The 14,172-nt window shown below is 32.7% G+C and overlaps 1 protein-coding gene across 1 annotated transcript; it reads left to right on the top strand.

The window, feature by feature from the left end:
• Window positions 1-12,660: 12,660 nt before the first annotated feature.
• LOC107286101 (olfactory receptor 14J1-like) lies at window positions 12,661-13,611 on the top strand. The gene has a single exon (XM_029283845.1). The coding sequence runs from the start codon at window positions 12,661-12,663 to the stop codon at window positions 13,609-13,611; it is 951 nt and encodes a 316-aa protein (XP_029139678.1).
• The last annotated feature ends 561 nt before the right edge of the window (window positions 13,612-14,172 follow it).

The raw sequence follows: 14,172 nt of genomic DNA on the forward strand, positions 1-14,172 counted from the left end.
TTTAGTGCTGTGCTGAAAATTCATTCTTTGGAAGGAAGAAAAAAAGCTGTCTCTACTTGCTTGCCTCATATTATTGTTGTTTCAATTTTCCTATTTTGTATATTTGTTGCTCATCTGAGGCCTCCCTCTGGTTCACCAGATTTAATTACAACTGTATTATATTCGATTGCTCCACCTCTTTTGAATCCTATAATTTATAGTTTAAGAAACAAGGACATCAACATTGCCTTGTCAAAGCTATTAAATATGTCAGAATTATCCAAGAAAATATCTTTGAGTTTTCATTTGTAGGCATCAAAATACCTGGATCAAAAACATTAAAAGTTCTAGTTATGATAATACTGGACTATATTCTTCATTAGTGGGATAATTTAAGTGTAAATTGATATTTGGGGGAATGTAGCAAAAAGGAGGGGAGGGAAAAACTGGTTGTGCAACTGGTTTTCATCTTATTAATCTCTGTTAATTTTATTGGAATGTTAATAAAGTTATTTTAAAACTCTTACAAGTAACATTTATCACACTACAATCATGGAGACAACGGGTCAAGAAAGAAAGTGTTAATGCAAAGTGGAACCCAGGAAAAAATAATTTCCCATTTAAAGAATAAGTCACTTGGTGAAAAAAAATCCAGTCCTATATATTTATATTTGAAATGATAAGCCTCAAAAAAGTTATTTTTTTTTAAAAAAAAAAACCACCTACCAAGTTTGCATTATCAGTACACTCTTAAGGAAATGTAGCACTTAAAGACTAGATATATAAAGTGTTGAAACAAACCATCCCATTAGTTGCTTTATTTTCCTAAAATTCAAATGTAATATTTTACCCACATGTTTGGGAGTGGGTGGTGAGTGGGTAAGGAAACTGACTAATCATCTTCCATGAGTCAAAGCAATGAACAAACAAACAAACAAACAAACAAAAACTCTTTAACAGCTCAGATTCTGTGGTTTAAATCTATTTACAAATTGAATCTTTCTGAGATGGCAGGAATTGCAGGTGGGATTCTATTTGCCTTGTTTGTCAAAGTTTTGACCCCAAAAACTATGATTGCAGCATGGACATACTCTAATTTGTTGATAAATCTAATTTGATTTTCTTTTTCTCCATGAGATAACATTTTTTTTGCTCTTTCTAAGTATTAGAGGATTGGAAAACAATTTATTTATTGCTATAAGTCTTCTTTTGCTCAGTCTCTACAGTATGTGCCTCCAGTTATATAAAATGGTGGACACAATCCAGGCCATTAGAGTATTGTATTTCCTATGCAAGCTTGAGACTGAATCCAGGATATGCATCAATATAGGCTTACATGAGGATTTCTAATTAAAATATTGGCTAAAACTAATTTTATTGAAGAGATCTCTTTTCCCAGTTAATCCTTGTTCAATTCCTCACAGAAAAAAGATCAAGCTATATGTGCATGCACGTTGGCCCACCACTCTTGCGAGTCGAGCTGCATGCATGTGTGCATCGGCTTGCCGCTCACATAGCACAGTTGCCCTCACACCCCCAGCCAGGCCACCAAGCTGCAAAGTTGGGGACCGCTGCACTAGTAAACAGTGATGTGATTCTATATGATTGGAACACAAGCCTGATCCAGTTCTGCAAGAACATACTTAGCATTAACAATTGACATGCTACTACAGGATGCAATGTATCAATATGTGATCAAAAATGGATTGAGATAATTTTTTGGATCTCTTTCTTCCCACCTCTGTACCCATTACTGAGTTAGTAGAATCCTTGTAGGACTTTAGGCTCCAATCCACACACTTGGAATGAGTTACTTAATTCTATGAGCACAGAAGCAATAAAAAGATTTGCACTGAGTTCAGGGTCTCTTCAAACACTAATTGGTACTGACATGTGAATACAGAAAGTCAGGAATCCTCTTTCAATATATTATGTGGGAGAGGTACCAATGTTTGATGCATAAAGCAATTTACTACAACTATGAAATATTCCACTTTATCCCTTGTAGGACTTCTGGTTGCAATCAAGCCCTTCTGGTATAACTTAAAATATGGGCACTCAAGATGGAATTTGACTTCAGGCTTATGATGCATATGGTTCTGGATAATAGGCAATTTTGTATGAATGAGGTTTAAATAAGACTCAAAAGCCTGATAGTTGACCTCCCAATGACAGCTCTTTTAATCACAGAAAATAGAGTTCATTTTTCAAAGTGTTTTCAGAGTTCATTTTTCAGAGTTCAAAAAGATCCTTCATCTTTTTCCTGTAGAAAGATCTGAATTCTCTGTTTATGTTTCAGTTCTCAGCAGCCAAAAATGCAAGATTGCAACAAAACAAATATGAAACGATCCCATGGATGGTGCACAGCATTATTCCAGGCATCTTATGTTTGGCTTCTCTCACAATTTGTAAGAATAGGTATAGTATTCTACTAGCTACAGTGACTGCAAGTTTTGAAATTGCTCTTTCTACTAAGCAAGTCCTAATTCCTAAACAAAATTATTCTGAGCTGAATTTAAAATTCAGGTGGAGAATGTATATCAATGCAAACAGCAATCTACAATGTTTAAATAGGTTATGTTACAAGGAAATTGTCTCCATTTCCTTCCTTCACTCATCTCAGTTTATAATTGTATTTCTTAGACACTGTATTTCCCATATCACCAAAAGCCATTTGCTTGAAAGGCTGGGCATTCTCAAGGTAGAGAAAGAATATGGCATTGTTGTTCCAGAAACTCTGGATTCATGCCAGTTGTGCTTCAGCTCAGTGAAACAGAGCAAGGATGGGGATCAGATCAATTTTATTTTGCACAGAATAGGTCATTTGGGGATCATTTCCAAAGCAAGCAACCCCAAACAAAAGCTTTCAGCATCTTTTATACACCTGGTGGCAAGCAAGCGTTATGAGGTCTTAGCGATATCTAAGTAGATATCCCCATAGTAACATTTCTTAGCAATAAAACAAGTTAATCTATCTGGTATGGATCACATAGGCAGGAAAAAGCAAACTTAAATCAGTCAAGTCTGTTATCTTTCAACCCCACTTGTTATCACAACCAATCAAGGGAGAGTTATTTATCATTTTAATTGTATAGATAGCTTATAATATGATTTCCTGTGCCTGTTTTTCCCCCAAAAGAGATGAGAAGGTCATACAAAATATTAAAATATCTGAAAAGTACAAAATGGTCAAACCCTGGTTCATCGGCATGACTTTAATCCTTCTTTATCATTCTCTTGACTTATATACTGCTTCATAGTGCTTTACAGTCTTTTTTAAGCAGTTTACAGTCAGCATATTGCCCCCAACAATCTGGGTCATCATTTTACCAACCTCCGAAGTATGGAAGGTTGAGTCAACCTTGAGCTCATGAGGATCAAACCCCTGGCAGTTAGCAGAATTAGCCTGTAATATGCATTCTAACCACTATGCCAATACAGAAATACATATATAAAATTGTATATGTACAAGCAAACAATTGTTTAGCTGAGACCATATGTTTAGCGACAGAATCAACAAACCATAATAAACCATGAACCAGATCTTCATTATAGAATCAAAATGACAATTAAAGAATTAATGCTTTTTTTTGCCTCTGGATTGCCCAGGTCGAATCTTGGAGTGAAGTGCTTTGGGAGAAGTCAATTAAGCTCTTATGGGATTACAAGAGATCACTAGAAATCACAGAGTATTTATTAATAACCCCTACCAGTTTAGTGAAAATCATTTCATCATTTGAAAGATTTCAGCAACATCTGGTATGACTGGGTGCACGTGCAATGTTGGGGGCCAAAAGGGTTAAAATTAGGACTTGAATTGGATGGATTGAGCTAGTGATTAGTTAAGCTATTTCTCAATTCCTTAGATAAACCGGTTTGAATGTCCGCTATTTAAATGCATACTGAAAAGTATATTTTTATAACATTCTGTACTGTTTCTCTTCTATAGCAAGAACAGAGAATATGAAATGTTCAATAATATTTCAAAGGAAAATGTATATATGAAATTGTATACATTCAAGCATACTACTGCTTATTGGAGGTCATATGTTCAGAGATAGAATCAATAAACAAAATAAACCATAAATGGATTATTACACATTGGGACTTTCAATTTCACATTTCAATATTTCCCATTTGATTTATAGCATTTTAAACTCATTTTTAAATTACAAATTGCTATAACTTAACTGCCAAAATGTTGAGATGCTGGTGCTAATTAAAGCTAGGAATTGTAAATAGTATAATACTGTATTATTATTGTAACTGAAAGAAAACATTAAAGAAAACTGTCATGATGAAGATAAATAATTCAAAATATGATTCTATTGTTCCACCAAAATCCCTTTTTCTAAATATATTTCCCATGTATATGTATTCTTATCTTCAAAACAGGAAGTTACTTTTTAAATAATTAAATGAAATTAGAAGGCTTTTCAATTTGGTTTCAAAAAACAGTTATTCCTCAAGTTTATTTATATTTTTTCCACTATACTTTTATATTTTAATAATACTTCTAATTTATGATCATCAGACTCAAATAGGAAATTCTAGACATAATTTTAAATTTTGAATTTTAGTATAAAATCAAAATTGTTCTTATATCAAAATTTGATATAATTGAACAAAATAAATCGATAAGTAAAACAAAATATTTCAGAACTAAAACTTAACTTGTAAATAAAATATTGTTTTTATGATGAGTATTCTGTTATTTTGGGACACATTCATAATCAAAATGTGATTTGTAACATTAGGGAGTAAATTGGAAGCTAGCAAATTTTTGAAAAGCTTATCACTATAAATATTTGCTTGACAATTTTCATAGCAGTATTGGGGGCAGATTGCCTTACTATCAAAAGATGGCTGAGAAGATAGTAGGTTTCTAGTCATTTATTTTTAATTCACCACCACATCAAAACATTTTAAAAATAATAATAATAATAATTTTCTCTCTGCTTTTCATTGGAACATTAACTTGGAATAAGTATTTAATTGCAAGTTAATCATTCTTCATCTGCTTAGAATTAGGTTCTGCAAACAAAGCTACATCAAATTCACATGAGCTGAGACTGTTCCCTATGGACAAGGGAGGTACAGTTCTTGTCCCACTCTATTGCACCCCCTATAAAAATTCAATGATCCTCTTTCTAACATCTTACCTTGTAAAACACCCAGGAAATACTTTTTCCTGTACAGTTTTTTTTTGTCTCTACAGTTCTTATCAGATCAGTATGATTCAGTCTCCTTCAATGTAACTAATATTTCTTTTATATATACTGCCTGTATTCATCTTCCACTGATGAATCTATTACCAATTGTAATATTTTATCTTGCTATGCTTCTACTTTATTTTTTACGTGCTTTTGTTTAAAATTCTGGTCAGTGGCCATAATAAAAATATTCACTCCTTCACATGAAAATTTATTTTGTTCAAAAGTAGGAATAATGACTAGCCTCTTTAGTGAAACTTACTAATGTTCTCATACAACATTTATTTTTTACAAAGCTGTGTGTGTGTGTGTGTGTGTGTGTGTATTTTATGTATGTATTTACACATATTCACATGTGTTTCTGTACTTTTTACAAAAAAAGTTTACATTTATTGCAATCATTAATTATTTTGAATTGATAAAATTAACAGCATCAGTATGATTGATTATGTGCCATCAAGTTGGTGTAAATGCTTAGCAACCATCTATACAGATTTCTTTTCTAGATGCAGCAACACAATTTCCTTCAAAATTAATGTTTGTTTGGTGGGAGAAAAAAAGAAGGAGAATAATAATTTACAGAATCACAGTTTAAACACATTGTGTTTAAAAGCTTAGATTTTATCTTACTAACCCCAAATATATAATAATTAAAAGCATTATACTTGAATGGCAATAGCAACAGTTGTGATTTAAAAATGCATATTTTCTTGCAGTATGTTGGAGGAATGTTCAGAAACAAGCTTTAGTCATCTTTATTTTCAATATAATGCCCTTGGACATATGATTCTATCTTAGAGAAAATATAGTGATATGGGAGTATACTTTGGCAAGGAATGTAGCATAAAGACTAGTTAAGGCAATTCAGCTAATTATATTATATCTAACAGATTGAAGTATCATGTAAAAGTGATGTATTTATTTGATAGCTGATTCTTTGTATTTATCACATATGCATTTTAGTATTGTATTTCCCTTTATATATTTTATCCTGAAATTAGATCCTGCATTGTATTTTCATCTTGTTTTATTTGATATGATTGTAAGACTAATTAATTAATAAACTGCTACTACTACTACTATTACTACTACACTCATAACAAAATCAAAACAGCTATTCCAGATTCATACACTGAAATTTTCCTAGATAATTGGATTTAAAGTTCCAGCTCTTAAAATTATGGATATCAGAGCAGTAATTTGATAACCGTACTTATACTTTTGAAACAGTACTTTTAAAATATCAATTTAAGGACTTTATTTTTATGCTCATAAATTAATGCAGGCATGGGAAGCAAAACTAGTATCAATGGTATTATCTCTAATCAGTTTAACTTTGAATTAGTACTGAAAATATTCAATTGCAAAATTAAGACGTTCTCATCAGAAGTTCTGATGAAAAACTTAATACCAAGATATTGGCCAACAAATGGGCTCTTATTTCTAGCATTGCACTAATGAACAGACATGAAAAAGACTGCATTCAAAACAATTGTATCTCTTTTCTTTCCAGAGACATCACTTTCAATATTATAAAACATGGATAACCAATCAACTATATCTGATTTTCTGCTCTTTGAGTTCTCAAAAATACATGAATTACAGATGTTACATTTCTTTGCTTTCCTGATATTGTACTTGGCAATTCTAACAGGGAACCTCCTCATCATGTCTGCAATAATTTTGAACCATCATTTGCATACTCCCATGTATCTCTTTTTGTTGAACTTAGCCATACAAGACCTTGGTATCACTTCAGTTATTGTTCCTAAATCCATGGCCAATATGCTGATGAACTCAAGACATATTTCTTATCTTGGATGTGTTTCTCAAGTTTTCCTTCTTGTCTTTTTTCTGGGATCTGATATTTGGATCCTCACAGTTATGGCCTATGATCGTTATGTTGCCATTTGCAATCCATTACATTATGAAACAATAATGAACAAGCAAGCCTGCATTTACATGATTCTTGCTGTATGGGGCAGCAGCCTTCTTAATGGATTATTACATACTTGCTTTACATTTGAAACATATTTTTGTTCCAACAACATAAATCAATTTTTCTGTGACATCCCACAGTTACTTAAACTCTCCTGCACAGGCTTAAATCAAAATGAAATCAGACTAATAGTGTTTATTTGTGCTGTAGGATTTGTTTGTTTTTTCTTTATTCTTTATACTTATGTGTCCATTTTCATTGCTGTCCTGAAAATTCACTCTTTGGAAGGAAGGAAAAAAGCAGTTTCTACTTGCTTACCCCATCTTATTGTGGTTTCCATGTTCCTGTTATCTGCATTCATTGCTCATTTGGAGCCTCCTTCCAGTAAATCAAATTTAGCATCAACTGTAATGTATTCTCTTATCCCACCTTTTTTGAATCCTATTATCTATAGTATGAGAAATAGCAGTATCAAGCTTGCTCTTTCAAAATTATTAAATAAGGGCAACTCTTAGGGGAAAAAAGCCTGTTCTGTTTCTTTTTGTTTTGTTTTGTAAGTATTTATTTTGTTTTGTAATTATATCTGTAACTCCTTTAGCTCCAGACATAGAATTATAAATGAAACTTGAGTCTATTTCTGCATGCCCAGTGAAGCCACAAAAGCTGAGAAGTATCTCAATTAATTCTTTTTCAGCTAGTTGGATTTTTTTGGGGGGAAAACCTTACTCTTTCTCACATAGAGAAATATTTCTATCATTTCATTTAAGCCAGGCAGAGAGAAGCTACTGAACTAACATGCTCATGGTTCATCATTTGGGACTATGTTTCAGCAACATCAATAATGCTGTAGACTATTCATTGCTGAGATAGCAGAATTGCATCTGCTGTTTTGTATAATTGCCTCTTTTTGACTATTTAGACACATATTTGTGATTGTGATTTCATATGAGAATAGGCAAATGTTGTGTTTGTATATGTGTGTATATATATATATGTTTTGAAAATTTGGATTGCCAACAAAGAATTAAGGGAGAACTGGAATAGCCATTTCGAACTTTTTAGTTCTTTTCAACCAGACATACCCTTCTGAGATTCGAACCTGGGCCGACAGGGTGCACCAAACTCAAGATCTATCTATCTATCTATCTATCTATCTATCTATCTATCTATCTATCTATCTATCTATCTATCTATCTATCTATCTATCTATCTATCTATCTATCTATCTATCTATCTATCTATCTATCTATCTATCTATCTATCTATCTATCTATCTATCTATCTATCTACAGGAAGTTTCTATACTGCAGTTTTTCTTTTTACAATATCTTTTACCATGCAGCCCCCAACTAGGGGCGTTAAGCAGGCTCAAGTTGCAACTGCGAAACATTTTAAATCCAAATTTCTTTTTCTGACAAAGAGTTAAAGAATTAAATCGGGAGACTAAGATGTGAGTTTCCAGTTTTGAGAATCAAGAAGGGCATAACTACTTGTGATATGCATTGAAGGTTCAAGAACAAATCAATATAATCTAGGTAGAAATTGAATTACAAGAAAAAGAAGTGTCTGTAGGATGTGGTTGGGAGGAGGAAATGGCCTCTTGTTGTTTCATTTTGGGAGACAATGTGATGACAATAGCAGTAGTACTACCCTTGCCAGATTTCAAGTAGATATTTTCAAATAAAGAACATTTTTCCATCAAGAAATAGAGTTTATTGCAAGAGTTTAGCCAAAATGTAACTGTTCCTGAATTACAATAAATTTGTGGATCCCAGTTTTTTGACCTGGCCTCTGGGGACGCCACCTTAGTTTGTGCATCCTTGGGAAATCTGACAATGATGATTCAACAATACCGTTCCAAACAGAAACTATGAAATTGTTTTTACAGAGATGAACAAGGATTAAAATGAGATTGAAAGAGTGTTGATTGGATTTATAAGCTGCCCAAATCATAACAGACTCTGAGCATGCATTCACTCAAAAGTATGTATGTGTTTGTATTTCTGTAGTCAGGTACAAAGCCATATGTTTTTAAAAAATGGGAAAAATTCTTGGCCTACTGCAAGTTCAAATACAGCAAAAATACACAACTCTTATGGTTCAGGTGACTTCTTAGTCTGCATTAATTTAGCTTTTTTTGCTTCTCCAATTTGTATACTCACAAATATGCCTTTGCTTTTATAGCCTTATTAATAATCATGAATACATTTCTGAAAGGATCCACAACTCACTGAAAGCAGCAAATGATCTGCTGAAAAGATCACTTGACATTGGAATAGTTTTTAACAGGATTTGTTTCTTACACAACAATGATCTACAAGATCATATGGCCTTATCATAAAAGTCATTGTTGAAAATATGCAAAACAAAAACCTTAACATGCCTCAGGCTTTCTAACAAAGTATTTTAGAACCATAAAACAAAAATTGGACATTTGGTTACAATCACACAAGATGCATTTGGAAGAAAAAATATAAACTCTCTGAAGAGTACTATATGAGATTTGTATGTAATGTCTCCAATCGTACAAGATGGCAATATTGGTGCACTAGAAGTTTTGACTATTCTTTACCATTTTTCCTCTTTTACCTCAGTTGATGGGAAGTTTGTATCACTATTGTTTGTGCAAATTGATATCTGCAGTAAGTCCTGTTTAGTGCCGTTTAAGCAATGTGCTGTGATTGAATTTCTGACTGCCAAGGCAGTCTCTCCACCAGTGAATGCAAGTTGTATTTAGTTATATTTGTGTTAATATGAGTGCTATGTGTGACTAGGCCAAAAAATAAATGAATAAATAAAAGAATTGATTTTGTAATCAAGGACAAAATGAATTATGTGACGGCAGAAGAAAAATTTGACATAAGAACCACTGATGAACTGATGAAAAATAATTGGCAAACCACTTAAAGCATAATTCCCATCTAGCATGATGATTTAAAATAAATATGGCTCTTAAACCATCAGGAAATATAATAGTACACAATGCAGGGATTTTAAAAAAATGTGTCGGGCTAATGGCTGTTTACTTTTTATTTTTTTTACTTTAAATATGGTTTAAGAGCCATATTTATTTTAAACAGTGGATTTCCCCATAGAGGGTTGCAAAAAAAATGGAAATTGCTGCCGTTACAACATCCTCATTCTTCCTTAGAATAATGGATATTTGTATAGCCAATTACCACAATAGCAAAACTCACTCATGACATTTTACTGTTTATATGATCAAAAACAATTTGAATTGAAACATGAGCATTCTGAAAGCAGAGAAAAATGCCCTAGCTATTATATGGTCATTTTCAAAAAATAGCTGGTCAGTTAGTAAGAAAGAGACAATTAACAAGTTAATATTTCTTTCTGGCTCTATTTTTCTTGCATTGACTTCTGGGAGGAGCAATCAATGACCTTACTGAATGAAGATAAATCACTGGGGGGTTCAGAATACATGTTAATAAACACCTTTCTACTTCTTTATAAACCTTTTGTTTTCTGTAAGATTTCAGAAACAATTAGGCGTGAATGGGTGAGTGTTCAAAGCTGAAAACTAAAAGGGTAGGGTTTAGTTTTAAACTGTAAAAATATTTCTGTTTGAAAACATTTGTGAATGATAAAACTATTTCTTTTTTTTTTCAAACAAAGTTCAAACAAAAAATTTTAAACAAAGTGTTTTTTTTTGTTAAACAAGAACTGCATAATACTTTCATTATATCACTTTGTACTCCAACTGCATTGGCAGGTAGAGAGAACTGTGGATCATTTCAGTGAATTTCTCATTTCTGCCTGTTTTATTAATATTATTGTTCAAGTACAAATGGTCATAATTTAATGATGTTGAATAATCAGTCCTTACAGTAATTATAGATATTGTTGTATTGAAAGTGCTTAGTGTCAGATAAAACATAACTAGATTTACTGGAGACGGCAACACATCTAGAAGGCAGCAACAGCCTCGCTCTTTCTACTGTTTTATTCTTCCATTGTTCAGGTTATTTTGCTGTTTCCCTAATGAAGGGATTTTCCCCATTTAGGGGCACTCTGGCATTGACACTGAGGGGCTCATGACATAGACTTTGTAATTTGGTAACTAACATAATTACTTTGTATTTTAGCAGCCAAAAACGCTAATACAATCGTTGATTGTATAAACAGGTATAGAATCAAAATCACGTGAAGTATAAGTACCGCTTTATAAAGCCTTAGTAAGGCCACACCTAGAATACTGCAACCAATTTTGGTCACCACATTAGAAAAAAAGATGTTGAGACTTTAGAAAAAGTGCAAAGAAGAACAACTAAGATGATCAAAAATCTGGAGACTAAAACATATCAAGAACAGTTGCATGAATTAGGTATAACTAGTTTAGAGAAAAGAAGGACTAGTGGTGACATGATAGCAGTTTTCCAGTGTTTGAGGGGCTGCCACAAAGAAGAGGGGATCAATTTATTCTCCAAAACACCAGAGGGCTGGACAGGAAACAATGGTTGGAAACTGATCAAAGAGAGAAGCAACCTGGAATTAAGGAGAAACTTCCCAACAGTGAGGACAATTAACCAGTGGAACAGCTTGCCTCTAGAAGCTGTGGGTGCTTCATCACTGGGTTTTTTTAAGAAGAGACTGGACAGTCACTTGTCTGAAATGTATAGGATCTCCTGCTTAAGCAGGGGGTTGTACTAGAAGACCTCCAAGGTCCCTTCCAGCTCTATTCTGATTCTGATTCCAAAAGAAGATGGTAAAATAAAGTATTGTAAAATAGAAATTAGATAATGGCATGGGATCAATGTTAAAAATATACTTCTTTGTTCTTTTTTTCAAATGCATTTACAAGGGTATTTATGCTTCATCTCAGAATATGGAATTTTTCAAAAAAATATAAGAAATTTGGATATAGTTTTAAAAAATTATATTAGTCCTCAAAATTATATGGGGTTTTTGTTATATTTATTTCTTTATATATTTCTTTATTATTATGCTGTGAGATTTTCCTAATCAAAATCATTTTTTTTATATTGGAAACAAATGTGAAAAGTAGTTGAGTCTGGAGACATTATTAATACAAATGTTTATTTCAGAAAAAAATTCATAGCAATATTAGGGTAGCTAAGTTCTTCTTGAGAAGTTCAAAGGATGGATGAGAAGCATGTAGCTTTCGGGAGACACATTTTTAATTTACCACCATAACAGAACATTGGATACAATTTTGACCTCTAGTTACTGGCATGTTGACAAGCAATATGCTATGTTAATAGCTCTTAATCTCTTTGTAATTAGCTATTGGAAGCAAATTTCAGTCAAACTCACAAGAACTCTCTGTTCTTCTTGTTCCCTAAACTAAGAAGTATGGTAATTCTTTTTAACCTTATTCATTTAGCTGACTGACATGGGCAGTTATTAAAATTTAATGAATTAATTAATGAAATCCTTATCCCCATGCTGAATTGGATTTTTCTTATTTCAGATGAATTTATGAATAATTTTGAAACAGACCTGCTTTCTTTCTGTTTTATCTCTTACTGCAAACATCCTGAGAGGAAAATGGACAACCAATCCACAGACTATTATTTTCTGCTCATGGAATTCTCAGAGGTACGAGAACAGCAGATACTTTATTTCTTGGTTTTCCTGGTGATGTATTTTGTAGTTGTGACAGGAAACCTCCTCATCACCTTTGCAATAATTTTCAACCATCACCTGCATACACCAATGTACTTCTTCCTGTTGAACTTGGCCATACAAGACCTTGTGGCTATTTCAGTTATTCTCCCTAAATCAATGGCTAATATTCTCATGAATACAAGATACATTTCTTATCGTGGATGTATTTGTCAAGTTTTCTTTTTGGTCTTCTTTCTGGGATCAGATTTGTGGGTCCTCACTGTCATGGCATATGATCGTTATGTTGCTATTTGTAATCCATTGCAATATGAAAAAATAATGAACAAACAAGCTTGCATTTACATGATTCTTGCAGTTTGGATCAGCAACCTTCTTAATGGATTGTTGCATACCTCTGCTATCTTTGAAACCCCTTTTTGTTCCAACATCATCAATCAGTTCTTCTGTGAAATTCCAAAGCTACTTAAACTCAGTTGTACAGGGTTAAACAAAAATGAAATCAAAGTAATTGTGGTCTTTTCTGTTTTAGCCTTTGTTTGTTTTTTCTTTATTCTTTATACTTATGTATCCATTTTCACTGCTGTGCTGAAAATTCACTCATTGGAAGGAAGGAAAAAAGCCGTTTCTACTTGCCTACCTCATGTTATTGTGGTTTCCATATTCTTATTATCTGGATTCTTTGCTCATTTGAAACCTTCCTCCACTTCATTGGACTTAATCTCAGCTTTGTTATATTGTGTTATCCCACCTTGTTTGAATCCTGTCATCTATAGTATGAGAAATAGAGACATCAAAATTGCCTTGTCTAAAGTGTTAAATATAAGGAAAATGTACAAGAAAATATCAAACATCAAGTGTATTTCTGGATAAAAAATATTCTATATATTGCAATCACAAGGTAATTAGTAAAACTAGACTGCATTCTTTATTACTTGCACAACTTATATGTAAGCTCACAATTGATATATGTATTGATATATGTTAGAATAAAAAAGATAATACTGGGGAATTTTTTTCAAGAAATAGAACAACATGCTTAATCTTTTCTGCTCCCACAACTGAAACAGAATTGTCCCATTTAGTAATTGGATGGAAAAGTCCAGAATACTGTAGAATTGAAAAAGAGACTGGTAAGTTCAAATAATATCTCAGGATATAATAAGGGCAAAGTAGTTTGTTTCCTATAAAAAGAACATTTTTTCATGAATTTATAAAATCATCAGCAATTGAACTACACTTTAAAACCACACCTAGAATACTGCAACCAGTTTTGTCACCACACTATAAAAAAAGATGTTGAGACTCTAGAAAAAGTGCAGAGAAGAGCAACAAAAATGATTAGGGGACTGGAGGCTAAAACATACAAAGACTGATTGCAGGAATTGGGTACATCTATTGTAGTGAAAAGAAGGACTAAGGGTGACATGAACT

The sequence above is a fragment of the Protobothrops mucrosquamatus genome, unplaced genomic scaffold, assembly GCF_001527695.2.
Source record: "Protobothrops mucrosquamatus isolate PMUCROS unplaced genomic scaffold, P.Mucros_1.0 scaffold247, whole genome shotgun sequence".
Taxonomy (NCBI): domain Eukaryota; kingdom Metazoa; phylum Chordata; class Lepidosauria; order Squamata; family Viperidae; genus Protobothrops; species Protobothrops mucrosquamatus.